Source organism: Canis lupus, chromosome 31 (genome assembly GCF_003254725.2).
Source record: "Canis lupus dingo isolate Sandy chromosome 31, ASM325472v2, whole genome shotgun sequence".
Lineage (NCBI taxonomy): Eukaryota > Metazoa > Chordata > Mammalia > Carnivora > Canidae > Canis > Canis lupus.
The window spans coordinates 38,526,882-38,552,983 of NC_064273.1; the positions used below are offsets into that span (position 1 = coordinate 38,526,882).

General features: G+C 60.7%; 2 protein-coding genes across 5 annotated transcripts in view; one reads left to right on the top strand and one right to left on the bottom strand.

The window, feature by feature from the left end:
• Positions 1–11,656: 11,656 nt before the first annotated feature.
• On the bottom strand, positions 11,657–13,869 carry LOC125754146 (translation initiation factor IF-2-like). Its single transcript, XM_049104708.1, has 3 exons — positions 13,824–13,869; positions 13,068–13,452; positions 11,657–12,528 (listed from the first exon to the last, which is right to left on the bottom strand). Exons 1-3 carry the CDS (start codon positions 13,867–13,869, stop codon positions 12,165–12,167), a joined length of 795 nt encoding a protein of 264 aa, XP_048960665.1. The 3' UTR covers positions 11,657–12,164.
• A 1,927-nt stretch (positions 13,870–15,796) lies between these two features.
• Positions 15,797–26,102, top strand: part of ADARB1 (adenosine deaminase RNA specific B1) — a 137,379-nt gene continuing 127,073 nt past the window's right edge. For 2 of the 4 annotated variants that reach the window (XM_049104654.1, XM_049104657.1), the window contains exon 1: positions 15,797–15,937. The gene's annotated coding sequence lies outside the window, so the exon portion shown is untranslated. Of the gene's footprint in view, positions 15,938–16,660; positions 16,776–26,102 lie in introns of those variants that run through there. The other 2 variants (XM_025462178.3, XM_049104656.1) reach the window with 2 other exon arrangements.

A 26,102-nucleotide genomic window follows, 5' to 3' on the forward strand; every position in this document is an offset into this window, starting at 1 on the left:
CTCTCCCTTCTTTACCCACGCCCATCGGCCCAAGGCAGCCCTCAGGTTGGGCAGGCAGGTGCACCTGCCAGGACCGTCCCAGTGTCCTTGTCAACCGTGTGGGTGTCCTGAGCCCCCGGGAGGTGCAGCGTGGAGCCTGGCCAGCCTGGCAGACGTGAGGCCCCGGAAAGGGAGCTGCCCCAGAGCTGAGACGCTGCTGAAGAAGAATCCCGGGCAGCTCTGACTTCCCGGGACGAGGCGCGAGGGCAGGAGCAGCCGCTGCCACACTGCAGGCCGCGACTGGCACCTCCCGCTACCCGGCCCGGCGGCCCCGCGCCCCGGCGGCCAAGGAGCTACCCTTCCCTGGTGGTGCCGTCCACCCCCACCGGCTGGTGTTACGATCCAGAGCTGCCGTGATGGGGAGAGTGTTCTCAGGCTCCGGGGTGGCTCGAGCAGGATCAGCATAGCCGGGCAGGGCCCCCCCGGCCCCCCCGGCCCCCGCCCCGGCCCCGCAGCGCGCTCCCACCCGCTCCGCGGGCTGTGGAGGAAAGCCCTGTCCCACCCCGACCTGACTCATCCCCCTCTATCTCTGGGCTCCGCACACAGCCGCGTCTCAAATTAGCCCCGAGAGGAACAAAGCAGAAAACCGCGTCTGTTGCGAGGAGGAAGACAGAGGCGAGGCTGACACGCAGGGCCGGGCCCCGCCCGGCCGTTATCTCTCTTCCTGCACCTTTCCGTCTCTTCTGCTCGTGGGAGGCCGGAGCCGCCTGCGCAGAATGGAAGGAAACGCGGGACAAACGGGCAGTCTTGGCAGAGAGCGGGGCCCTCGGCTGCTCCAAAAATCCTGAAATAAGAAATGGTTTTCCCATAAAACATTTACTTATCGGAGATGCAAATGAGAGATATTTTTAGGAAATATGAACGCGCCAAGCACTGGTTTGCAGACGGCTACGTCCTTCTTCCCCTCCCGCAGCCAAAGCCACTGGAGTGGCTCCTTCTTTCTAAAATTCTTTTTTAGAATAACGACTTGGTTTGCTCTTTTCCTGGAGGGACACACGCACTCCGCGAGGAGTCGAACAATCCCGAAAGTCGCCAGAGAGAAAGCAGTGACACACGAAAACGCGCACCGCCGATTCCAGAGCCAGAGACGACCCCATTCACGTCGAGGGGGCAGCCACGTGCAGAGCACAGGAGCCTGAGCACGCGGCTCGGGGCCGGCGGGGGGAGGATTTTCCTTGAATTTAGCGGAAGAGGAGGTTGAGTGCAACTGAGGCCGGCTGAGCGTCACGTAAGTTAATCTTTGTATGCTGTATGTTGGCAAATTGAACTCCAATTAAAAAAAAATATGTAAAAAATAAAAAAATAAAAAATTGAAGTGAAAAAAAATAATCTTTGCCGCAAAAACTAATTTCTGGGTGATCCTGAGGGAGAGCCATCATGCCTTAGGGGAAAAAAAGACCAAGGATTCTGGGCTGGGACCAGCCCTGCTTAGCGCACAGCATCCGGATTGGGGGCGCCAGCCGATAACCGGAGCCGGGATAGAAGAGGAGCCGGAAGCAGGATGAAGGACATCGGGCATCGGGAAGTAGGTGATGATAAAATCCCTGGAGCAAAAGTGGACTTTTAGTAGCTGGGGCAGCCCTGGGGGGGGGGGGGCTCCAGTGGTTCAGGCCCTCCCCCCCACATCCGGAGACGGGCTTCCAGTGCAGGTGGGGCTGCTGTGGGACAGGAAGCCACGAGGGGAGGTCCCCTGTCACCTGGGCGGGGGTGGCTCCCATGATGACGCAAGGAAAAGACCAGCAAAGAGGAGCAGAAACCCCAAGCTGCTGGCGCAGCAGAGAGCCCCTGCAGACGAAGTCAGAGACAAGCAGAGGAGAAAACACGCGCACCACACAGCGCGGACCAGGGACCAACATCCTGGCTACAAGAGCAGCTCCTAGAGACTGGCGGACGGCCACGAGCCGGATAGAAAAGTGGGCAAAGGGCATGAAGAGACAGTTCACAAATGAGGATGGCAAAGTGAGTCGTAAACACCCGAGAACCGTTCACTCACGCGTGATCGGGGGGTGCAAACGTAAGCCGTGCCGAGATGTGATTTCTCTTCTATCAGATTCTTTACTTCTTTAAGGTTTTATTTCCTTATTCATGGGAGACACACAGAGAGAGGCAGAGACCCAGGAGGAGGGAGAAGCAGGCTCCCTGTGGGGAGCCCGACGCAGGACTCGATCCCAGGACTCCGGGGTCACGCCCTGGGCCGAAGGCAGACGCTCAGCAGCTGAGCCACCCAGGTGTCCTCTCCTATGAGATTCTGTCAAAGGTCACAGGCACGACAAGTAGTGTGAGTGCCAAGGGTGTTGTCACACCGGCTGGGAGCATCACTGGTGCACCGCCCGGATGGAGACCAGCAACCCCCAACTACACACACACGTTTGCGCCCAGCATCCCACCTCCGGGGACCCACCTGGAGATGCCTCCAACAAAAACGAAAATACCAGTGCACAAGGCCATTGCTCTGAATTGCCGAAAGCTGGAGAACACCTGGATTTCCAGGCACGGGGGGTGGGGGCATTGAATGGACTCCGGGGTGGCTGCAGATCTGGAGTGGTTCTGGGACATGGAGATGTGTGAACGAGGCCAGGTGCACAAGAAGAGTCCGAGCCCTGTCCCCGCTCCCCGAGCTTCGGCACACCAGGCACTTCTCTCTCACCTTTGCTCCCAAGGCCCCCGAAGAGAAGCGTGCTGTGGCCCCCGTGCCTTTGCCCTTGCTGTTCCCCAGCCCTCTCGGGGACCTGGGTGAGTGACTTTAGTTCTTTAAGATTCAGCTCAAGTGTCATCTCATTCAGGAACCTGTCTCCGACCCAATCAAGCTCAAGCACCAGTGTGGGCGCCGGTGTGCCCTCAGTGCCGTTCTGCTACCCTGGGCTGGTGGGTTAGCAGGGGGAGATGGGCCTGGCTCAGACTGCCGGGTTCCAGCCATGGCACCGTCTCCCCCCAGGTGCATGACCCGGGCAGGTGGCGTAGGACACCCACCCGGCCAGCGCGTAGCAAGTGCCCTGTCACCGTGACAGGAGGGTTCTCCACCCCCAAGCGCGGTGCCAGGCCGTGGCAGCCTGTGTCCCCTGTGTGCGATGTAGGCGGATGATTTCATTCATCTGTGTCCCCAGCGAAGTGATTTGCACGGTGTTCCTCATGTGGTGGCCCCCCAGTAAATAGTCACCAAAATGAACTTAATAGATTTATATTTTTGTCCTCAAAGAGGGTAAGTGCAGTAAAAATAAGAAAAACTGCCCCTTGACATGAGATACAGGGTGTACCGTTAGGTGGGGAATGAGCCTCAATTATAAACCCCCCAGCCCCCTCGTGGGCGTGCAAGCTGAGCAGTCACGCCCTGCCTGGGGGGGGGGGGTCCGTGCCCACGTGAGCCCTGCCAGGAGGACATGGCTCGCAGTTTCAATGCTCTGTGGTTGCTGTTTAGGAATTTTAATGATTTTGGGCAGCCTGGGGAGGCTCAGCGGTTTGGCGCTGCCTTCGGCCTGGGGCGTGATCCTGGAGACCCGGGATCGAGTCCCACATCGGGCTCCCTGCATGTAGCCTGCTTCTCCCTCTGCCTGTGGCTCTGCCTCTCTCTGTGTCTCTCATGAATAAATAATAAAATCTTTTTTAAAAAAGAGATTTTAATGATTTTATGTTTAAAGAGACAATAAGGGAAGGGGTGGATATGGGCCGGTGCACCCCGCACCCTGAGTGGTGGGGTGGGGCCTGCGGTGCCCGGGGGGGCAGCTCTGTATTCGCCCTGCAGGTATTCCCATGGCTGACAGAGCGTGACAGGGAATGGCAGGTAGAAACACCGTGGTCAGGAGAGAGAGAGAGAGAGAGGAGATGGCGGAGGGGGGGTGGACAGGGAGCGAGCGTGAGAGAAGCACAGACAGACGCAGATGCAGACGTCAAAGGAAAGGAAAGAGACTCTTTCTTGCTTTTTGAACAAGGTAACCCACGTTTTCATCTGTTCACCAGGCCCTGCAAATTCCACAGCCGGCCCGGCTCTCGAGTGTGACTCAAATATGACACGTCCCCCCAGGCTTTGCTCTTCACCGAAAACAGGGAAGGCCGCAAAACCTCCGAAGGAAAATCAGGGCTGCGCCTCCTGTCACGATCCTGGGGCGTCTGCGGCCCCTTGCGTCCCCGCCTCCACCGACCGGGCTCCACCAGTGCACTTAGGCAAGAAAAAGAAATAGGAGCCACGGCGATCGGAGAGGAGGCAAATCTGTGTCTATCCGAGGACAGCATGATCATGGACGGAAGATCTAAAAAGTCGTAGAGAACCTGTAAGAAGTTCGGGAATCCGTTAAGCGCACACGGCGAAGCTAAAGATGCGGAGTCCTAGAAAACAGTCTTCATCTCTATATGCTAGTAAGAAACAACGGAAATTAAATTTATAAAGGACGATTTGCAAGTAGTAGCGAAAGCCATAGACCAGTAGGGAGTGAATTTAAGAATAAGACACGCGGGACCCCCACCTGGCAGCTGCCGAGCGCTGCCGAGCGACGCAGGGTGCTGGTCGAGCCGTCCACTCTCCGCGGAACGACCTACCGATCCCTCCTGCCGTCGGCCCGATCCCAGCAGCCTTGAGTGGACACCGAGGGGCTCAGCCTTAGAGTGTAACGGGAAAGCACGGGACGCGGGCAGCCCGCTGCTGCTGACAAAGAACCGGGGGACGGCCGGTAGCCCTGCAGGAGCCACGCGGCGGCGGCGGCCGTGAGGACAGCAAACGGATCAGTGAACAGACTCGAGTCTGGAGACAGACCCACTGCGGCCAGAAATCACAAGACTGGTCGGGCTTCCGTTGGATTCACCCGAGGGAGAGTCCCCGGGGGGTGGTGGCCGTCATGTGCCCGGGGTCCTGGTCACCCCGGGTGTCAATCTGTCCCGAGCCGCCCTGCTGTGCAGCGTGTCAATGCTCTGTCTACACAGTGGCTCAGTTGACGGGGTGGGGCAGGACGCCCGCAGACCTCAGTGACGAGCAGACCGGGGGCTCTCCTGGGCCGGAGAGTAACTGCTCTCTTAGCCAATGTGTTGGCAAGTTTCTGTGACTTTCTAGAAACATTTTTTTTTTTTAATCATTAAGCTCAACTCCTCCCGCCAATCAATGGATTGTGGAGGACGCTGGCACACGGCTGGGTGAGCCCAGCTGGTCCTCACCTGCCAGCGCGACGGCCGCCGGGGGCTTCCCGAAGTAGCGAGAGAGCGCGGCATCCACGCGAGCAAGGGGGCGGCCGGGGTCCCACCACAGCGGCGGGCACGTCTGGCAGCCTCGCCCAAGCCCACCCATTGGCATAGGTGTTAAATCCCGGGCATTGAGAACCGAAGTGGGATGAAAGCGGAGCTGGGGACGGCGGCGTGTGGTGCACGCAGCCAGGCCGCGCGGGGGCTGCGCAGAGGGCCCACAGCGCCCGGACACGCTGCGGGCACTGACTTAGTGGCAACGGAGATATTATGAGACAGTCGGGGGAAAAACTGTGTTTTTTCCATTTTGGGAAGTAGTCAAAGCTTTTATATCCTACCAAAAATAGAAGTGGAATTCTAGAAAGCAAAAATAGGTGGGCTTATACATGTATGCAATTCAAAGGCATCCGCAGAGACTACAGATGCTCTGTCATCTTTCTGGAATGTGTGCCTGCGTTGCTGCGAGGCTGTGGACCAGCCAGGACGGCCGGCAGCGTGGGACCTGGTCCAGGCCCTCTCTGCCCCGTCCCCCCGGCTGGCCCTGCGCCGACGCCCTGGCGTGGTCCCCGTGGGCTGCAGCCACCCCCGCCCGCCGCTCACACGGGTGCACAGCGACAAGGACGCATCGGAGGTCCTCTTCCGAGACTGTTGGCACCTGACCCTTCTCCCTGCAAAGACTTGCGAACTGCCGACCAGTAACCGGGTCCCGAGCCCCCCCGGAGGGGGCGCTGGGCGGGGGAGACATTGTCCCCGTTAGGATCCTAGGCTGTGTTAGAACTCCGAGGGCCGCACCCCGAGCTGGGGGACGGGTCCCCGCGTGTACCTCACTGACTTACGCCTGAACGGGCGCTCTGGGGGTGTTTACAGGTCGAGCTCGTGTCTCGTTTTCCCGTACCTTGTCATAACGTGCCTTAGCCCACAGACTTGGATGATACACGACTCGGAGACAGCTGTCCTGAGGGGGACATCGAGGCCCACCGAGGCCCCGCCGCTCTCTCGGGGCGGCTTGTCCTCACTCTGGCCTCCGCGCTCTGGACAGAAGGCGGCCCGAGCCCCTCTTCCCCCAGCAAGGTCCAGCTTGGGAGACTCCGCTGCGGACAGGCACGCACAGGCCTGCTGGAGGGGAGCCCGAGCACATGCACAGATCCTCCGTCCTGCTGCTGCTTGTCCTTGAGTACGACTGTGGGCGGGCGGAGCGAGGGCCGGCGGAGGACTGTGCGCACTTCGGGGCCGGGCAGCACCAGGCGCGGGGAGCAGGGTGTTGCCGGGCTGCAGGGTGGCATCCGGGCACCCTCCCTCCAGGAGGTCCCAGAGCTCCCCACCTGGGCACGGGGCTTCGTCAATGTGTCTCTGGGCCTCTGAAGAAGAGAAGGTGGAGCACAGAGGCTTTGGCCAAGCAGGCCAGGGCAGCAAACGACACCTGGCTCGGTGAGGCCCGATCGCTGTCGCTTCCTGCCGGGCCCCCCAGGGCCTGATACAGCTGGCCTGGGCATCCAGGGTGCGTAGCTGTGCAACAGCCGGGCGACAGTGACGTAACTGGTCTGGAGGCCGCGGTGGCAGGAAACCTCACCCGATGCAGGCGATTGTCGCAGGCGAGAGGACTAATCCCGAGGAGAGATTCGGAGCTTCTCCCTCCATCCTGTCTGCCCGCTGAATCCCGTTGAGTAATGGGTGCAAACAGGGGGCCCAAGGGGATTGAGACTGGCCTAATTAAATCACAGGGCCAGAGCCCGGCAGATCCTCCCAGAAGAGAGAACAATGGATGTAGAAGGCGGCTGGGCAGGAGGGAGCTTCTGGAGTCGGGGAGGGTCCCTGGGGGAGACAGGGCACAGGAAGTGCCGCAGCAAGTTGCACTGTGTGGGAATATAAATACCCTCTCTGCTCTGGCATTCGCTGATCAACTGGCACGAAGATTGAAATTGCCTTTCAATTCTTTTCGTGTGTCAGACTGGTATTTCCTCCGCAGGCAGCATCATGCCGAGGCAGGCAGCCAGCCCAACCGCCCCTCCCTCCCTCAGCCAATCTTCTCGGGGCCAGTGGAGATCGGGTTTAGCGAGACCAGAGTTTGACTCTTGCCCAAATAAGAAGAAATAGAAAATCGTAATAGTCCTATGTCTGGCGCAAAAAAAAAAAAAAAAAAAAAAAGGAAAGAAAGAAAGAAAAGAATCTATAATTAAAAACTGTCTTACAAAAAAGCAAGCTCCAGACTTAGAAGGCTTCTGAATTCAACGAAATTCAAGGAAGAGTTAACACCAGTCTCACGCCACACCTTTCCAGAGAATGGCAAGGAAGGGGAACACTTCCTCCACTCATTTTATGAAGTTCAGTATTTCAGCCGGCCTCTCTCATCAAGGTAGATACCAAAGTCCTGACGAACGTCTCAGTGAACCAAATCTCGTTCTGCACAAAGAGGATATCGTGACCTGGTTGAGGCTTATTCGGGAAATGCAAGGTTGGCTCAACACTCGAACTTCAATCAACTTGTTAGCGTGGGCCGTTGGTGAGGCTCTAACAGGGTACGCGGAGGCCCGCCCGAGGAGCCGCGGGCAGCTACGGGAAGGGCACGCGCCCGCGGGGCAGCCCTCCTCAGAAGCCAGAGCCGACCCCAGAGGCTCAAGATGGCGGTGCCATGACGGGGAACCCTTGACCAAGTAAGGAAGAGAAGGCCCCAATCCCTGCTCCCAAGAAATCACCTCCCCACGTAATGAATATTCCTCCCCCTAGTTAACAGCTGTCCACAAAGGATGGAAACCCAGCCCCCGGGCGTGCACACTCGCTCTCTCTCTTGAGCTCACCTGCGCGCCCATCTCAAGAGCATACTTTTGCTTTAATAAACTCACACTGTGTCTCTTGTCTGCTGTGTTGTGTGTCTGTCCTTGAATTCTTCCTCGTGATGAGCCCAAGAACCTTCAGTGACATCTTTGGGACAGGCTGGGTCCAGGCCTCAGGGCCTGGGGTCCCCCTAGGTCACCAGGCAGCAAACTGAGTTCATCATATTAATAGAGTGAAACAAAATCCATGCTATCATCTCGATAGGCACAAAAGGAAACATTTGATAAGACTCAACATGCGTCGGTGAAAAGAAACTCAGCAAAAGAGGAATAGAAGGGAACTTTCTTAATTTGATAGAGGGCATCTAGGTGAAAAATGTCCCAGGGGCACCTGGGGGGCTCCGTCGGTGAAGCGTCTGCCTTCAGCTCAGGTCATGATCTCAGGGTCCTGGGATCGAGTCCTGCATCGGGCTCCCTGCATGAAGCCTGCTTCTCCCTCTGCCTGTGTCTCTGCCTCTCTGTCTGTCTCTCATGAATGAATACATAAAATCTTTAAGAAAATGGCCCTATTACAAGTATTACATGAAATGTAGAATTCTCTCCCTCTGAGACCAGGAATAAGATAAGGATGTTTGCTGTTGACGCTTCCAGTCACCACCAGCAAGTGAGGCAAGCCAAGAGAAAAGCAATAAAGGATAAAGTGATTGAAAAGAACAAATAAAAAAAAGTTGATATTCATAGGCACGATGAACTGTGTATATAGAAAATCCAATAGAACCTAAGAAAAATATTAAAATTATTAAGTACATCTGGAAAGATTCCTGGGTAAAAGATCAATATACAAAAACCAATTCTATTCTCAATAAGCCAGAAACCAGTGATGATAAAATAAAAATAGAGAACATTCTATTTTTTGAAAGATTTTATTTATTTGAGTGCGACAGAGAGAGAGCGAGAGAGAGCAAGCTGAAGTTGGGGGGGGGTGGGAAAGGGCAGAGAGAGAGGAGAGAGAAAATCAAGCAGACTCGGCACTGAGCCCGGAGCCCCATGTGGGGCTCGATCCCAGGACTTGAGATCATGACCTGAGCCGCAGTCAGACGCTAACCCGACCGAGTCGCGCAGGTGACCCCACAAAACAGCGAACATTTAAAAATATCATCCCAGGCATCGAGTTCTTGGGAACAAACCTAATGAGTTACGTGTGAACTATCTACGCAAAATATTGTCCGTTAACAAGAACCGAAACAAACAGCCCCGGGTCAACCGGATTCCAAATGCAAGCGACGACGACGGCAAGTGAACCCGGACCCCTACCTCACGCCATACAGACAAAGCAGGGCCGGGTGGATCGCTGCTCTGAGATTGAAAATTGGAACAATAAACCCTGGAGAAGGTGGCAGGAGCACGTCCCCTCGACTGTGGGCTCGTCAATAAGGCCACGGAAAGCACCGACCGTGGGGAAGTGTTGGTACATCGATCGCAGTGACATTAAGAAGCGGTCACTGAAGACGCGGTGAGGATCATGGGAAGGCCCGCTGCTGGCCCGGACGGTACCTGCACACCACGGGCGAGGGGCCTGTGCTCACAGTGTACAGGAGCTTCCGCGAATAAACAGGAAAACGCCGAGCAGCTCCTCCACGGGAAGGGACACCCACGTGGGCAACAAGCAGGGGTACAGGGTACCCAGGGCGCCGGCCAGCGGCGGAGACCGCGGGGAGCTGCCGTCACAGCCCCAACAGTGGCCCAGATGAGAAAGCCCATCAGCACCCAGTGGTGGGAACAGGGGCGCCTGCCGTCGGGGCCCTGGCGGGGCGGCGCTCCGGGAAATTGGCTGCGGCGGGACACGTGTGTTCCCTTGACTTGGGCTACACCCGACAGGAGTGGGACGTGTGGGTCCTCGGAAGCCCCGCCGGCAGCAGTGAACACCCGAAGCCCCGCCGGCGGTAGGATGAGCAGAACCGCAACACCCTGGAGACCCTATGGCAACAAAATTGCGCGGGGAGCAGGGCCGCGGGGCGGAGGTCACCCGCCTGAGCCCGCAGGGAGCGCAGACGGGAGATGGGAAGGCGACTCTGCATTGGGGGGCGACCTGGGCGGAGGCTCCACGTGTGTCCACCGCGGGTTAATTCATCAAGCTGCGCGCTTCTGATGTGGGTACTTTTCTGTGCACGTTCTGGGCCCCAACAGAGACGTTCAGCCACATGCACGGGAGGGTCCCCTTCCAGGGCACCTTCCGGAGCCGCCGCGTCCAGTGACTCACGCGACAGCCGGAGCCCTGAGAATTCTAGCGGGAGGCCGTGAACGCTGCCGAGCGCAGGGTGCTCGACGCCCCCGCCCCTGAGCCAGTGCCTCGCCTGCACCGGACCTGGACTAGGTGTGCGTTGAGGTCCAGCCGCTCTGGAGGGGCGCCCGGAGGCCGGAGGGGGTGGGGGACCCCACATCCACGTCTCTTCCCTCCCCACCCAGCTCCACTTGCTGTCAGTGTCTCCTGACGACCGCTAACCGAATAATGCAGAGACGACTCAGCAAAAACGAGAAAAAGAAAAAGAAAAGCTCCTCTTACTGGTTCTAGTTCACTATTTTATTTATTTCTAAAAATATTTTATTTATTTATTCACGAGAGACACCTGGGGCCAGGAACTTGGGAGGGCGTCTTCACAGGTGCTGAGCAAACCCCCTACCTCGTCTCCTCCTTAGGGGTCACTCCGGCTCCTTGGCCTTCCTGTTATATTTCTCTGTATATTTTAGAATAAGTCAAGTTGCATAAAAATCCCCTTTGGAATATGTATAGAATTACCTGGACTCTTCAGGTAATTCGTGGGGGAGGCGCCGTCTTCCCGACCTGCGGCGTCCTCCTAGCTATTGGAATGGCGCGTCTCTCCGTTCACTTGCTCCTTCCGTGACTTTTTAAAAAGTATTTTTTCTCCTTAAAGATCACACACCTCTTCTGTCAGATCTATTTTTAACACAGACTTTTGTATGCGATTGTAAAAACGGGGCCATTTTTCTAAATTACGTGTTGTTTGTTGCTCATGCACGGAAATTGCTGTGTGTGTGTGGGGGGGGTGGGCTTTGCACTCAATGATCTTGCTGGATTTTTTTTTTAATATTTTATTTATTTATTCATGAGAGATACAGAGACAGAGGCAGAGACACATGCAGAGGGAGACCCAGGCTCCACGTAGGGAGCCCGACGCGGGACTCGATCCTGGGACCCCGGGGTCACACCCTGGGTGGAAGGCAGGTGCCAAACTGCTGAGCCACCCGGGGACCCCCTGGATTTTATTAAATCTCATCACCTAGCTGCAGATGACTTTTTATTTCCTGTGTGTGTAATTGTGTCCCCCGTGACCATCTTCCATCTCCCTTTCCAGCCTCTGTACGTCCCAGCCCACGCTGTGCGGCGCTCTGTCGTCGGGGCGCCCGCTGCGCCGAGCAGTGGAGAGGGCGAGGGTCCTGGGTTTGTTCCTGATTTTAGGAGATTTTAGTGTCTCACACTTCGCCGGGGGTTTCATGCTCGTTTTACCTGCTTGTGGGCACCTCTACCGGGTTAAGTAGATTCCCTGGTGTCCCCAGTTCCTAAGACTTTGTTTCTAGGCACGGGGGATGCGGGGTGTCAGCAAGTCTCCCCTGCATCTGCTGAGAGGCTCGTCCAGGTGCTCTCCGTGGCCTCGGGTGGGTGATTTTTTTTTAATTTTTTTAATTTTTAATTTTTATTTATGACAGTCACAGAGAGAGAGAGAGAGAGAGAGGCAGAGACACAGGCAGAGGGAGAAGCAGGCTCCATGCACCGGGAGCCCGATGTGGGATTCGATCCCGGGTCTCCAGGATCGCGCCCTGGGCCAAAGGCAGGCACCAAACCGCTGCTCCACCCAGGGATCCCGCAGCACAGGTTTTTACGTGTCACGCCCAAGTCGACCTTAGGTAAGTAAGCCCAGCTTGGTGGTGCTGCCCTCGTTCTAATTCTGCGCGCTCCTGGATGTGGGGCCTGCGGTTACCTGCTTAGTTTACGGATGATGCTGGTCCTTCGTCTCTTTGCTGCCTTTTCCTCAGGTTCCTGGGTCAAAATGAGGTCGGCTTCCTCTAGGAGACGGGGCGTCCCCTCTCTTTCTAGCCAGTGCTGTCCCCAGCGCCCCCTGAACTTCTCAAAGTCACCACGACCTCCGAGTCTGTCTCGCTGCTTTTGATTCATCACGGTGCCGGTGCCGGTGCAGGGCTTACCTTCCCTCCTGGGGACGCTCCGTGGGCCCCCCCACCCCCCGCACTCTCCTCTGCTCCCCTCCTGCCTCTGCCCTGCCCCACTCTTCCCTGGCCTCGCATCAGGCACTCGCTTCCAGGCTCACTCTCCACCGACGCTGCTCTGGCCCGGCGGGAGCGAGGAGCACCGGGACACGCAGCCCTGGGCGCCTCCCAGGCCGCCACGGCCACACGAGTGGCACCCCGGTTTAGGTTTGCATTCCCTTCGCTCCCCGAGACCGTCTGTGCTCTTTGATGGGCTGGCCGAGCTCCCGCGTAGGGGTGGAGCGTGGCTTCACTCAACAGTTGGTGCATTTCTCTGTAAAGGGCCCACACGGGTGTCTTAGCCCCCCGCCGGCCTTCGCATCTCGGCTTAACCGCGGGGGGGGGGTGGTGGTCCCATGCTATGGGGGCTGAGGGAGGAGGGGCCGGGGGGATGACACCCCGATCCACCTGCTGACCAAGTCTGGTCTTCTCTGAATTCACATTGAGTGGAAATGCTCCTCCCCCTGCCTCGGGCACCCCTGCCACCTGCCCCCTCGTCCTGAGGGCTCAGCTCAAAGCCGTGGTGAAGCCCGCTCTGCCCCTTGGGGAGGGACGCACGCGACCGACCCTCCATCGCAGCCCTGCGGTCCCTGCCGCTGGAGCCGTTCCCCCCGGGGCGCCGGGCCAGCCTGAGCAGGGCGGGCGACAGCTCCCCTCGTGGGTGGAGAGCAGGCTCCGAGACGCCGCACAGCCCGGCCGGTGTCACGGCTAACACGCGGCGGCGCGGAGTCTGGATCCTGCCCTGCCTCGGGCCTGCCGAGCACACCCCCCTTCCCCGGTCTCACCTGCTACCCACAGCTCACCTGCGCTCACCTGTGCCCAGGACACGCGGCACGGAGCCGCCGGCCTGTCCACGGAGCCCCGTCTCTGCCTGCCTGCCTGCGTGGCCCCCCCGCGGGCCGCTCCCCGTGCTGGCAGGCGAGGGAGGATCCTGACCACGCCGCGTCTCCGCACTGCAGGCCCCTGGCACAGACCTGGGGTTGTCTCCACGCCAGCCCCGGCTTCCAGGTGAAGTCACGGTGAGTCAGAGCCCCGCCTCTGGTCCTGAGCTGGGGGGGCAGGTGCCACTGCAAGAACGGGGCCGGTCCGGTGGGTCCCGTGGCCGGGGGTGGGTTCCCTGGGGGCCTGGGGGTCCCAGAGAAGGAGGTGCATCGTGAGCTGAGCGGCGTGCCGGCTCCCAGGAAGAGCTGATTGATAGCTTAGCACCATCTGGTTTTCGTCATTCTGGTGTCATGCTTTTTATAAACACAGGACGAAAAAATATTTTGTCTCCAATAAATGTATCACGGTATATCGGCTATCTCGTATTAGCAGTTTTATCTCCTGACTTTTTTAGAAACCAAGAAATCAATAGCCTACTTTTAGACTGCGATCTAAAAGTACCCGTGGGTGTCCTTTCCCAAGCACACTGGGCGGAATTAAATAAAACAAGGAAACACACATTTTTCTCAGACGCAGCTTTGGTTGGACTCGGGGACGGCGGCGGAGCAGACGTCAAAAGAACAAGAAAAAGGTTGTCCTCGGAGTGGGACGATTGAAATCCACCCGCAAGGCACGCGGGTCACCCGCCTGCGAAAACGGTGACTATGACCAGGGCGCGGTCTCCCCGGGACATGTCGGGAGTGGGGGCGTCACAGGGAGGTGGCATCGGCCCCCCCGGCCACCTGGTGTGAGCAGGAGGTGTGGGCAGGCCCACGGCCTGGAAAGGATGGGCAGGAAGCCAGGCGGCGACCGCTGGGTGGTCCCTCCCCACGCGGGTCATGTGGGTCGCCTCTGGCTGCTATGCCCGCGGGCCTGGAACGCTTCCGATCAACTGCCGTCTGTCTGTCCGGGAGCCGGGATGTGAATGAAGCCCAGCGGCCCCAGGGTGGTCGGGCTGGGCCCTCGCTGCTCCTTCCCCAGTTCCCGCGTGGGCTCCCCAGGCTCCTGCCCGAGCGCCCGGTTACACCCCATCTCCAAGTCTGCTGGGGGCCAGTGTCCCGGGGTCCCAAGTCCTGTCATTGTGTCCTGTAAGGTGCCCAAGGTGTCCAGAGTGGCTGCTGATTGCTTGTGGGGTCCAGCCCGGTGGCTGTGCCAGCGACAGGGAGAGTGGCCACCGTGGTCTCGTGCTGCTGTGTAGACCGTGTGCCCGGCGGCTGACAGGTTCACGCACCTACGTAAAAGGGGACACCTTGTCGCTGGGCCGGGGGCCGGGGCCTCTAGAGTCCCGGACTGCAAGCATTTGAGACTCAGGTTTGTTTTCCAGGACGCGAAAGTAATGTTAGATTCGCACAATTCGCACGAGCGAACTGAACAACAGACGGTCTGGGGGCCGGGCGGGCCGGGCCTGCCCCTGCCGTTCCCACCCCGGGCTGCCAGCACCGCCGGGAGACGGGGGACATCCCGGCGCCCGGGTGTCTGACGCGGCAGTAAGCAGGGGGCCCGAGGGCTGTCCTCCGAGCCTGGAGGATCCGTCACCCGGGCCCTGGCCTCACGCGTGCGCGCCGTCTGGTGGGCTCTGCACCACCTGGCAGCGTCCCCCGTCTGGGCTCCAGTGCCTGGAAATCGCTGTCCCCCATGTCAGCAGAGAGGCACCCCTGCGCGCCCTCCTGCGAGGCAGGGGCAGTGGCAGCGGCCTAGCTCGGCCGGCGACCCCGGGGCTCCCGTGTTCACGGTGGCACCAGCATGAGGGTCTTGGTGGCTCGCGGAGGACAGCCACGGGGATGCCGTGCAGTGAGTCCCACACCACCCGGGGCTGGGCTGACCTTGGCCAACGGGACTCGGGAAATGTGGCGGCGGCCGACATGCCCCGCGCGCTGCCCGGTGCCGCCCCTGTCGCTGCTGCCAGGAGTCACGCTGCAGGGGAAGCAGCCCGGGCCTGCCCGGCCCTCCTGCTGTCCCTGGTCGTGGCCACACGAGTGGGCCCGGCCCATGCCCCGTGGAGCGGACTTGAGCGCCGTGAGCAGCTGGCCACAGGACCGTGGGCAGAAGAGACCGCGATGAGCCGCGTGGTTCGGGGCGTCCGGGCACCCACAGGGCTCCAGGGGGCTGCACCCCGGCTTGTGGAGGACGAGCCCCAGAGGCCGTCCAGGAGTCCCGGGCTCCTCGGGGTGTCCGTGGGGCTCAGCCCCAGGCAGGGGACGGGGGACGGGCTGCTTCTTTCCCTGGGGCACCACCGAGGCCGACCCCGAGCTGGCCTGCAGCGCTCGCCGGGGCTTGGGTGACGCTCCCTGCGGCCGCCGGTCGGACTGAGGGCGCCGGTGCCCCGCTCGCAGCCAGCCAGGCTCTGGGCCCGGCTCCTCGCCCGCGTCAGCCTCCTCCGCCCACCGGACACTTGAGGAGGCAGCAGGCGTCCCCAGAGACGCCTGAGGTCTGGGCTGGACTCCGCGCTGGGGAGCCCGCCCGCCAGGCCCGACCGCTGCCTGCACGCGAGGCTCTGGCCTCGGCACCCGCCTCCAAGAATATGGATTTTTCCTTGCTAAGCTTCAGTGTATTTTCTGTCTCGAACACAACGCAGCCTTGGGTCGGTCACGCTGGCCTTCGGGAATGTGGCATTTGTACACGTGCTTATCATCACGCGTGTACAGTCCTGGAAAAGTCGGTCAACACACAGACCGGGGTCGGTTTACTGCACGCCCCGTAGAGGAGCTTCAACGCGCCGTTACCGGGACGGGGACCCCGAGAGCCGCCGAGCAGCCCCTGAGGTCAGCACCTGGGCTCGGACAGGCCCGGCCTGCTCCCGACCTGCGACCCGCGGCGCCCGGCACCGCGCCCCTCTCCCCGTGCGCCCTCTCCGCGCCCCTCCCGGTGCGCCCCCCCCGCGCCCCTCTCTCCGCGCGCCCCTCTCCCCGCGCGCCCTCTCCGCGCCCCTCCCCGCGCGCCCTCTCCGCGCCCCTCCCCGTGCGCTCCTCCCCGCGCGCCCTCCCCGCGCCCCTCCCCGCGCGCCCTCCCCGCGCCCCTCCCCGCGCGCCCTCTCCGCGCCCCTCCCCGTGCGCTCCTCCCCGTGCGCCCTCTCCGCGCGCCCCCCCGCCCCCCTCCCCGCGCGCCCTCCCCGCGCGCCCTCTCCGCGCCCCTCCCCGTGCGCCCCTCCCCGTGCGCTCCTCCCCGTGCGCCCCTCTCCGCGCGCACTCTGGGCGCCCCTCCCCGCGCCCCCCCGGCCCCTCCCCGCGCGCCCCTCCCCGCGCACCCCGGCCAGGCGGGGGCGCGCGGACCCGCAGCCCCGGGCGCAGGAGGCTCGCGCGGCGTGCGCGCCCGCGGCCTGCGTGGCGGCGCCCCTCCCCCTCGGCGTGCGCGCGGCCGGCGGCGGGGGCGGCGGGGAGGGCGGAGCCGGCGCCGCGGGCCGCGGGCGGAGGGCGGAGGCTGAGGCGGAGGCTGAGCGGCGGCGGCGGAGGCGGCGGGGTCGGGCGGCGCTCGGGGCCGCGCTCGGGGCCGCGCCAGGCCACGGCCAGCGCGCTGAGCCCCGGCGTCCGGCGTCCCAGCGGAGCCCCGGCGGCCTGGCGGTCCGAGCCCGGCGGCGTGCGGCGCGGAGCGGCCCGGGGCGAGGTGAGCGCGGGCGGGCGGGCGGGGGCTCGGACCCGGGGCTGGACACGGCCGCGGGCCCGCGTTTATGTAAGCGCCGCCGGGCAGGTGGGGAGGCCGGGCCGGGCGGGGGTCCGCGGGCGGCTGCTGCCCGGGGAGGGGAGGCTGCGCCCGGGACGGCCCCGCGTCTCCTCCCCGGGGCGCCGCGTCTGCGCGGGATGCTCTGCGCCGCGGACCGGGAGGCTGCGCCCCGGGTGAAGATGCGCCCTTGGAGACGCTGCGCCCCGGGGTGAAGCTGCGCCGGGGTGGGGGGGTGGGGGAGGACTGCGCCCCGGGGTGAAGCTGCGCCGGAGCGGTGGACTGCGCCCCGGAGGGAGCTGCGCCTGGTGGGGGGCGGTGGACTGCGCCCCGGGGTGAAGCTGCGCCGGGGTGGGGGGGTGGACTGCGCCCCGGGATGGAGCTGCGCGGGGGGTGGGTGGACTGCGCCCCGGGATGAGCTGCGTGGGGTGGGGGGTGGACTGCGCCCGGGATGGAGCTGCGCGGGGTGGGGGAGGATTGGGAGGGTGGATTGCTCCCCGGGATGGAGCTGCGTGGGGTGGGGGTTGGACTGCGCCCCGGGATGGAGCTGCGCCGGGTGGGGGGGGGACTGCGCCCCGGGATGGAGCTGCGTGGGGTGGGGGGTGGACTGCGCCCCGGGATGGAGCTGCGCCGGGTTGCGGGGGGACTGCGCCCCGGGATGGAGCTGCGCCGGGTGGGGGGGACTGCGCCCGGGATGGAGCTGCGTCCTGCGCCGGGGAATTAAGCTGCTCCCATAGGGGTTGGGCTGCGCCCCGGGATGAAGCTGCTCCTGGCAGGGGCACAGCGCCCCGGGGTGAACATGCGCCCATTTTTTTGAGGGGGGTCGCTGCGCTCTAGGATGAAGGGGAGGCAGCGTCCGTGGAATGAAGCTGCACCCGGGTTATGTCGGGGCAGGCGGAGGTAGACTGCACCTCGGGTGAAGGGGGACTGCGCCCCCGGGAGAGTAGGCTGCACCTGAGACGGGAGCCTGCGCCCCGGGATAAGGCTGCACCCCAGTGGAGGGGACGCTGCCCTGGGATGAGGCTGCCCCCCACGGTGAAGGGGACACTGTGCCCCTGGGAGGGGACGCTGCACTCCAGTGGAGCTGGGCCCCTGAGGACGGGGGACCGGGCCGGGGACAGCCCCTTCTCCGCAGGAGCGTGTCTGCTCCAAGGCTGATGCTCTCTGCCCAGGGACGGATGGCTGCGCCCCGACCCCGCGTCCCCTTCAGGAGGGCACCGCAACGGCTCAGAGCTGTGTGCTGCGGGGAGGGTAGAGCGCGCCCTTGGGGTGAGCTGTGTCCCCCTGGATGAGGCTGTCCCCTCCCCAGGGTGTCCGCGTGGGATGCTCTTCGCAGCGGCCGGGATCAGGTACCGTGGGTGCCGGGCACCTGGAGCGACCGGGAACAATCTGGGGCGGTTGGGGGCCCGAGGTGACTTCTGACGCGTTCACATCTGCGGTAGGAAATTTACCGGGTTTGAATGGGTCTGAGGGAGGGCGTCCCGTGGGGCTGTGCCCTAGAGGTGTCGGAGTTGCCGTGACCTCCGAGGAGCTGCCCTGGTCCCTGGCCCCGCAACCTTGTGTTTGTTTCGCGGTTGTGTTTGTTTCGCAGTCAATATTTTTAGCCACCAGGTTTTGTTCGTTACTTCTGCTAAAGACATTTTGTTTCCTTATTAAATAACAAACCCTGGTGGTTACGTTCCACTCCTCAAGTGTAGGGAAAAGTGGCTTGATCTCAAACTTGCTTCTTTATTTTGTCCCCTAGTGAAGATGATAGGTCGGTGAGCTTTGGGGAGCAGAAGGATTCGTCTAATCCTCTTTGTTTCCCCTTAAACTCACCCGTATATTTCATTCCTTTGAAAGGTGCCACCAGAGCTGCGTTTCGAACCCAGTGGGTAGTCTCGAGAGCAAGCAGCTCCCGGATGTCTCCGGGTTGCCCTCTTTTCTTGGGGGCAGAGGCTCCCCTCCGCCTGCGCAGGGTCTCCCAGAGGCGAAGGGGGAAGGCAGGCTGGCCCTGCTGCACCGGGCAGAGGAGGATTAGCTGGCCTTCCCTGGCGGCCCCTCCGGTGGGCAGAGCCTCCCGGAATGGACGCCCGCGACAGGCCCGTGATCAGTATTTGATGAGACCTGCCGAGCTGGGTGCGGAGACCCCGCCCGAGCTAGAGGTAGGGGCAGGGGACCCAGGAGGGCATCGGCCGTGAGTGATGCCCGGTTGGACGTCCGGGGGTGCCCGAGACCCAATACATTCAGCTACATCCCCCACAAAATCGGAAGCTATGGTTGGAAGGGGAAAAAGGAGGCCTTTCTGCAGGGGGCAGTGGTGAAAAGAGAATTGGTCCAGCTCTGAGAAACTGGTGACACACGCATCAGGAGGTGCCGCGTGCTCATGAAGTCGGTCCTGGAGGGCAAGACCGGGAATCGGCCAGCAGCGTCATGCGTGCACGGCGTCTCCCTTCGGAGGCAAATGCGCTCCTCGGCGACTTGACAGGCTCGCACTCCGGTTGCTTTCAGGTTTTTGGAATAAGAAAATTCTTTAAACTTTGCTTTGGTGGATGGGTAAGGCGGACTTAACTCCGTTGGCACGTACTCCTCTGTGGCTGGCTGCGTGCCGGGGCCTCCCCGTTGCAGGGCCGGGGGATACGGGGGATACCAGGTAGAGTCCAGAGAGGCCCACACGCTGGCAGCCTCAGTAATGCCTTTCACTGGCATGACAGTTGTAGAAACAGGGTCTGGGACTTGAGTTATAAAACTTTAGAACGTAGAGCGTTAGAATTGTCACGTCTGGGTGTAGAGATGTCCACTCGCACGGCGGACGCTCAGGTACGGAGCTCAGGCTTCGGGCCGACTCCTCTCCTCCCTCTGCCGCGGTGGCCGGTTACCGTGTGTGTCCACGCAGGAGCCAGGATACAGACACGGTTGTGAATATGTGTGTGTGTGTTTTTAAAGATTTTATTTATTTATTCACAGAGACACAGCTAGAGGGAGAGGCAGAGGGAGAAGCAGGCTCCATGCAGGGAGCCCGATGGGGGGCTCGATCCCGGGTCTCCAGGACCACGTCCTGGGCTGCAGGCGGCACCAACCCGCTGCGCCACCGGGGCTGCCCTGTGGATGTGTTTTAATGTAGCTTTTAATATTTGCTCCGACGAACAGTGTCGCAGTGACTATTTTTTGTACGTAGGTCTGCCCGAGACCTGCCATGTCTTATTAGTCTCCACAATCCCTTAGTAACCCTAAGTTTTAGTTCAGAATCCCTTAGTCCCTCATTCTATTCCCTGGAAGGCTGTGATGCTCTGTGTAAATTTATGAACTTGTGAACAGGGGCGGTTATTTAAATAGGGGAGACGGTCGGAAAGTATCCTTCGGAGGGTAATGGGCGAAATGAAATACTTACCAGCCTTTAAAAAATTTATTTAAGAGGAATTGTCGATCTTAGGGTGAAACTGAAAAGCTTAGAGTGTTCTAATTTTATTTAAAAACTTGTTTTTTTGTGTGTGTTAATTTTCTAAAATGTGAATTATTAAGAATATTGAAATTATCAAGATTTATAATTTGGTATGACGGGGAGGGGTGCCTGGGTGCCTGGGTGCCTGGGCGGCTGAGTTGGTGAAGTGTCTGCCCTCAGTCAGGTCATGATCTCGTGATGTCGGGCTCCCTGCTCAGCGGGGAGTTTGCTTCTCCCTGTCACCTTTACCCCTCCTTGTGGTCTCTGTCTTCCACGTTCTCTCTCTCTTTCTCTCTCAAATAAATAAAGCCTTTTATTTTCTTTAAAGATTTATTTATTCATTATTTATAATAGACAGAGAGAGAGAGAGAGAGGCAGAGACACAGGCAGAGGGAGAAGCAGGCTCCATGCAGGGAGCCCGACCCGGGACTCGATCCCGGGACTCGAGGATCACGCCCTGGGCCGAAGGCAGGCAGTTAAACCACTGAGCCACCCAGGGATCCCCAATAAAGTCTTTTAAAAAACATAATTTGGTGTGATGGAAATGATGGTGTTAAAAACCCTATGAAAGTGAATCCATAATATATGTGGTTGAAAAGGCAAACAGCGAGAATTTCATTTAAAAAATTGTACATCGGAAAAAAAAATTGTACATCGGGCGCCTGGCCCGCTCAGTCAGCGGAGCTGAGACTCTCCATCTCAGGGCCGTGAGTTTGAGCTCACGTTGGGTGTGGAGCTTACTTAAAAGTAAAATAGAAATTGTACGGGGATCCCTGGGTGGTGCAGCGGTTTAGCGCCTGCCTTTGGCCCAGGGCGCGATCCTGGAGACCCGGGATCGAATCCCACGTCGGGCTCCCGGTGCATGGAGCCTGCTTCTCCCTCTGCCTGTGTCTCTGCCTCTCTCTCTCTCTCTCTCTCTCCCTGTGTGACTATCATAAATAAATAAAAATTAAAAAAAAAAAGAAAGAAAGAAATTGTACGTTGAAGCAGTTAGCGCGTCCTTATTCCTTGAGTGACTTTTCGTGTTCCGCGTGGGGTACGGCAGGGAACATGCTGGGCCGAGAGAGGTCTCCGTGTGGCCAGACCATTGGTATCAAGTTACCACGTTGTGGGAACGTGATCTGACTAGTGGGGCTCTTCTCCGCCCCGAGTGTGTAAGGTGCTCTGGGAGTGTGCAAAGAGAACGGCTTTGGTTTTCAGCTTGGCATCTTCGTGATGGATCAAAGGGAGGGTGGGGCGGGGAGGCCGTGGTGGCCGGGAGGTACCTGCTGTTTTTACTGGAAGTGCGGAGAAATTCTGCTTGCCCTTGGGTCAGCTCTGTTTCTACCGCGGGGTCACCAGCAGGTGTTCAGCATGCGCCAGGTCCTGTTGTAGGTGCTGGAGGCCCGGGTGTGAGCCCAGTAAGGGTGGGTGCCTGGCCTCATGGGGCTCAGGGCAGCGGGGAGGAGGGGGACGGTGAGCCCCAGCTGAAGTCGTAGGTGCCAGGAAGTGCAAATACGATAAAATGATAAAATCAAGGGTGTGCCGAGGCCTGAGAGGGGCGCAGGGTGGGAGGGAGCTGGGTGCTGCCGGGCGGGCAGAGGGGGCTCCGGGGCAGCTTCCCGGTCCTGTGCTTGAACTGTGGGGAGGCCAGTGGGAGGCAGGGAGGCCCAGCCCCGAGAGGACTGGAAGCCTTCAGGGGGCGGCCCTCCCTCCCTCCCTCCTTGTTTCCTTCTTCCTAGTTGACTTTAGAGGGTTTTGAATGAGGGAATGTGGTCCTCTGGCTCTGAAAGAAGCACCCTGGCCTGGCCCTTGGGCAGCTGACGCTCATCCGGCACCTGTGACTCGCCCGCCTACTTAGACGCCACACATACGTCGGCCTAAATCTCGTGATCATCCTGAAGGCGGGCCCCGTGATGCTCTTCCCGTGATACCTGTGGGCGACCTGGGCACAGTGACACGTGAGGGGCGGCCGCAGGCAGGGGGTGTGCAGGGGGGCACGCGGTGGCCGCGGGGGGTGACATCAGATCCGCCGGCTGTATCTCTGGCTCCGAGCTGTTGGTGGGAACGTGTTGCCGAGTACACAGGAGGTGGTGCTTTCCTGCTGCTCGGACCCACCTCACTTCTACTTCTTCAGGGTGCTCTTGGATGCGAAGCACAGACTTTTTTTTTTTTTTTTAAAGATTTTATTTATTTATTAATGAGAGACACAGAGAGAGAGAGAGAGGCAGAGAGACACAGGCAGAGGAAGAAGCAGGCTCCATGCAGGGAGCCCAATGCGGGACTCGATCCTGGGACCCCAGGGTCACGCCCCGGGCCGAAGGTGGCGCTCAACCACCGAGCCACCCGGGCTGCCCGAAGCACAGACTTCTAAAATCATACTACTGTGCCTTCAAAAAAAAGGGGGGGTGAAACAGCAGTGAAATAAGATACAGTAATTCTAAGATTTCTTTCCGTTTAGAGTCTCATTCCCAGCCAGCCTTTGACGGGCAGATGTCCCTGGGCCGCCCCTCTGCGTTGTCCTGCGGCCCGCGTCCCAGAGGCCTCGGCACGCCACGGGCTGGGGCGCCTGCTGGGCAGCCGACACCCGGTCCGTGAGTTTGGGTGCCTCCGGGTCTCCCCGGCGCGGGTTCAGGAGAGGTGTCCGGCCCTCTGGTGACTGACCTGTGGATGGGCTGTGTCGCCCCGTCTCCCGCGTGCCCGAGCCGAGCCACCGCCGTCCCCTGCTGCCCGGCTGACGGCACCGGGAGACTCCGGCATGCGGGCGTCCTGGCGCCAGAGTCCGGACGCGGGAGCCTGCACATCTCAGGACCGGCGACGTGTGGCGTGTCCCGTAGGCGGGCCCGTCGGGGTTGGAGCATCCCGGGATGACCCCGAGGTTGTCCGCATGAGCACTTGGCGCCGGCCGTGACCGTGACCGGCGGGTCCGCGGGAGCCGGCGCTGGGGACTGGCCGCGGGGAGGGCGCCGCCTCCGCGCTCACGCCCACGGACTGGGCCCTGAGCTCCCGCGGATCTGTGTGCCGCCGCATCTCAGATGTGTGATCTAGAGCAAGCTGTTTAATCTCTGCTTCGGTTTTCTGATCCATAAATTAGGGAGAGTAGTGGCAACCTTTATCCTACGGTTGTTGGGTCAATAAACCGAGCTAATGTAAAGTGCCTAAAATAGTACCTCTACCCAGTACCGGGGAGGCTTTACTTTGCCTGTTATTTTTATGATTAGTCATCCAAGTGGAGATGTTTGGATACAAGTGGAAATTCAAGGTTGGGCTCACGGAGAGGTTGGGGCCAAATATGTAAATTCGGGAGTCATTTGCCTGTTGCTGGCGTCTGAAGCCGTGGGCTGCGCAGTCAGTATAGATGGAGACAGGAGACGAGCAGATGGGTGAGGGGGGAGCCCGGGGCTCCCGGCAAGGGGTCCGCGGGAGGAGGGGGCCTGCCAACACCCACCGTGAGGAGGAGCCCGGGAGCGTCCAGGCGCCTGGGACCCGGATTCTCTGGAGGAGTTTTGTTAGAAGGGGGCAGAGTGTGGCCCGGAGCTGGACGGGTCATGGGTTCCAGGGAGTCCGGTAATTTACTTTTTTTTTTTTTTTAAGATTTTATTTTTATTTATTCACGACAGAGAGAGAGAGAGAGGCAGAGACACAGGCAGAGGGAGAAGCAGGCTCCACGCAGGGAGCCCGACGCGGGACTCGATCCCGGGACTCCAGGGTCACGCCCTGGGCTGAAGGCGGCGCTAAACCGCTGAGCCCCCACACCCACCCCCTCCGGGCCGCCCGGTAATTTTACGTTTTAAAAGGAGATGGTGATAGTGTGTTTCCGGGCTGACGGGAGTGCTCCAGTGGAGGAGGACTTTACAATATGTCGGGGAAAAGGGTAATTGCAGGAGGCGAGTCCTTGGAGGAGGGGAGGGGAGGCTGGGCGAGTGGGACCTCTGCACGTGGGAACCTGGACCCCAAATACTCGTAAACCCGTGCTGCCCTTTTGAAAGGACGGTGTAATGTTGTGCTCAGTCCAGGAAACTTGGGGGTCATGCTGTAGGACGTAGGATCCAGTTTCGCATTAGCTCATGGTGCCAGACGTGCCTTGGGGCATCCCTATAGAAAGATGCAGGTGGAGGTGGCACTTTGCTTTATCAGCACAATTGACTCACTTCGGAAAGCGTCACTAGCTTTAACTAGACGTCGGCGTCTTCATTCACCGACTTTGGTCGTGTTTTTGAGGACTAGCACGGTGTGCCCCCTGCTTTGCGCTTGAGTTGCCTGCGCCCGGGACGGCCGCCCACCTCCTGGGGCCGCCCTGCCCCCACGACGCCGAAGCGCCACTGTTAGAGTTACCTGTTCAAGTGGCCGGATCGCTTCCTTGCATGTGCTGCTTTGTGTTGTTTGCGGCCCTTTTGGGTTTTTATTTTTTTAGGCTCAGAGTTTTGAAATCCCAACCTCAGGAGTTGACCCAGCGGGACGGAGCGTGAAGAAGCCTTCGCCGGCCTGCGTGTGCCCGTCGCCCGTGCCCGTGCCCGGGGAGAACTGGTTTCGACTCCTCTGGGCGCCCCTTCCCGCAGTGACAGGTTCTCTGTGTGAGTCATCGTGGAAGGACGCACTCTGAAGGAGAAGGCCTCGCCTCCTCGGGCCAACATTCCAGCGGGGAGGCTAAGCCAGGCAGCAGGGCAGACCTCTGCCTCGAAGCTCCTTTGTCTGTGGGCTCAGGAGACGGGGCTGAGGAGGTGGCGTCAGGGCGGCTCCTCCTGGGGTCCTGCTGGGCAGGCCTCTGTCGACAGGGGCGCCACGGTGATGCCCAGAGGAGACCGGCTCTTCCTGCCCAGGAGCCCTGCGTGCTGGAGCAGCTGGGCGGGGGGGGGGCAGCAGCCTTTGTCCAGTCGTTGATGGGAGGTCACAGCGGAGGTGAGCGAGAGACACGCGTAGGGGCCGGCTGTGTGTCCTCCCCTGGACCCTGGGCAGAGCTTGAGGCAGCGGCGATGGGGTGAGCGGGGTGGAGTCTAGGGGTGAGGAGGCAGGGGCGAGAGGAGGGGCCCTTGGAACTCGGAGTCGTGGTGATGCTCCGTGGCCAGGACCCGAGGTGAAGATCCTTGAGTTACGGGCATCATTTTGCATCAGGTTCCCTTCGAACCTGCCGTCGCCTGTCCCTGGGTGTGGGATGTGCAGAACGTGAATATACCTGCGTGTGTGCGATCTGGAATGCGTGTGGTTAGTGAGACACAGACGGGTGTCCGAGCAGCAGGGGCACCGGGTGGCTCGGTCGGCCTCGCGTCCGACCTTTGTCAGCCCACGTCACGATGTCGGGGTTGTGGGTTCGAGCCCCGCGTCGGGTCTGCGCCCCGTGGGGGAGCCCGCGAGAGAGTCTCCCCACCTCCCCCTGCAGCCGGCTTCGGCGGCGGGACTGGCAGGAGCTGGGAGCCCTTGTACTTGGGTCAGTTACTCCTCACAAGCGCATCCCCCCCAGGTTTTCGGATGGGGAGCCGATGCCGGAGGTTCGGGATGCTCTGGGGGGGCGGGTAACTTTGCTAGTGTTTGCGCTTCCTGCGTGTGGGGCCTGGGGCGAGGTTAGTGTGGCCTGGTGCTCGCGGAGCCGAGGAGGTCTCCCTTCTGTGGCGCCATCCTCACCGTCTGACGGCTCGGGGACTCCGGCCCGCCTCCCTGGGCGGCCTCCTCCCCTGGGTCCCCTGGTGCCCCATCCCGGCCAGCAGCCCCGTCAGAGCCTGATGGGCGGAGACGGACCCCTCGCTGCCCTGCCCGAGCCCTGCACCTTGCCCTGCACCTTGCCCCACCTCAGAGGCCTCCAGGGGCCTGCCATCCCATCCTGACCCGTCCCGTCCCGTCCCGTCCCCGCAGCCCTGGGCCTCGCCCCAGCCGTCTCC

Coding starts and splice junctions, on each gene's coding strand:
- LOC125754146 (XM_049104708.1), bottom strand. CDS start 13,869: ATGTCCCGGGGAGACCGCGCCCTGGTCATAGTCACCGTTTTCGCAG. Junction 13,453..13,823: donor CATAGTCACCGTTTTCGCAG/GCGGGTGACCCG, acceptor GATGGTGCTAAG/CTATCAATCAGCTCTTCCTG. Junction 12,529..13,067: donor GCCGCGTGTCCTGGGCACAG/GTGAGCGCAGGT, acceptor GGCCCTTTACAG/AGAAATGCACCAACTGTTGA.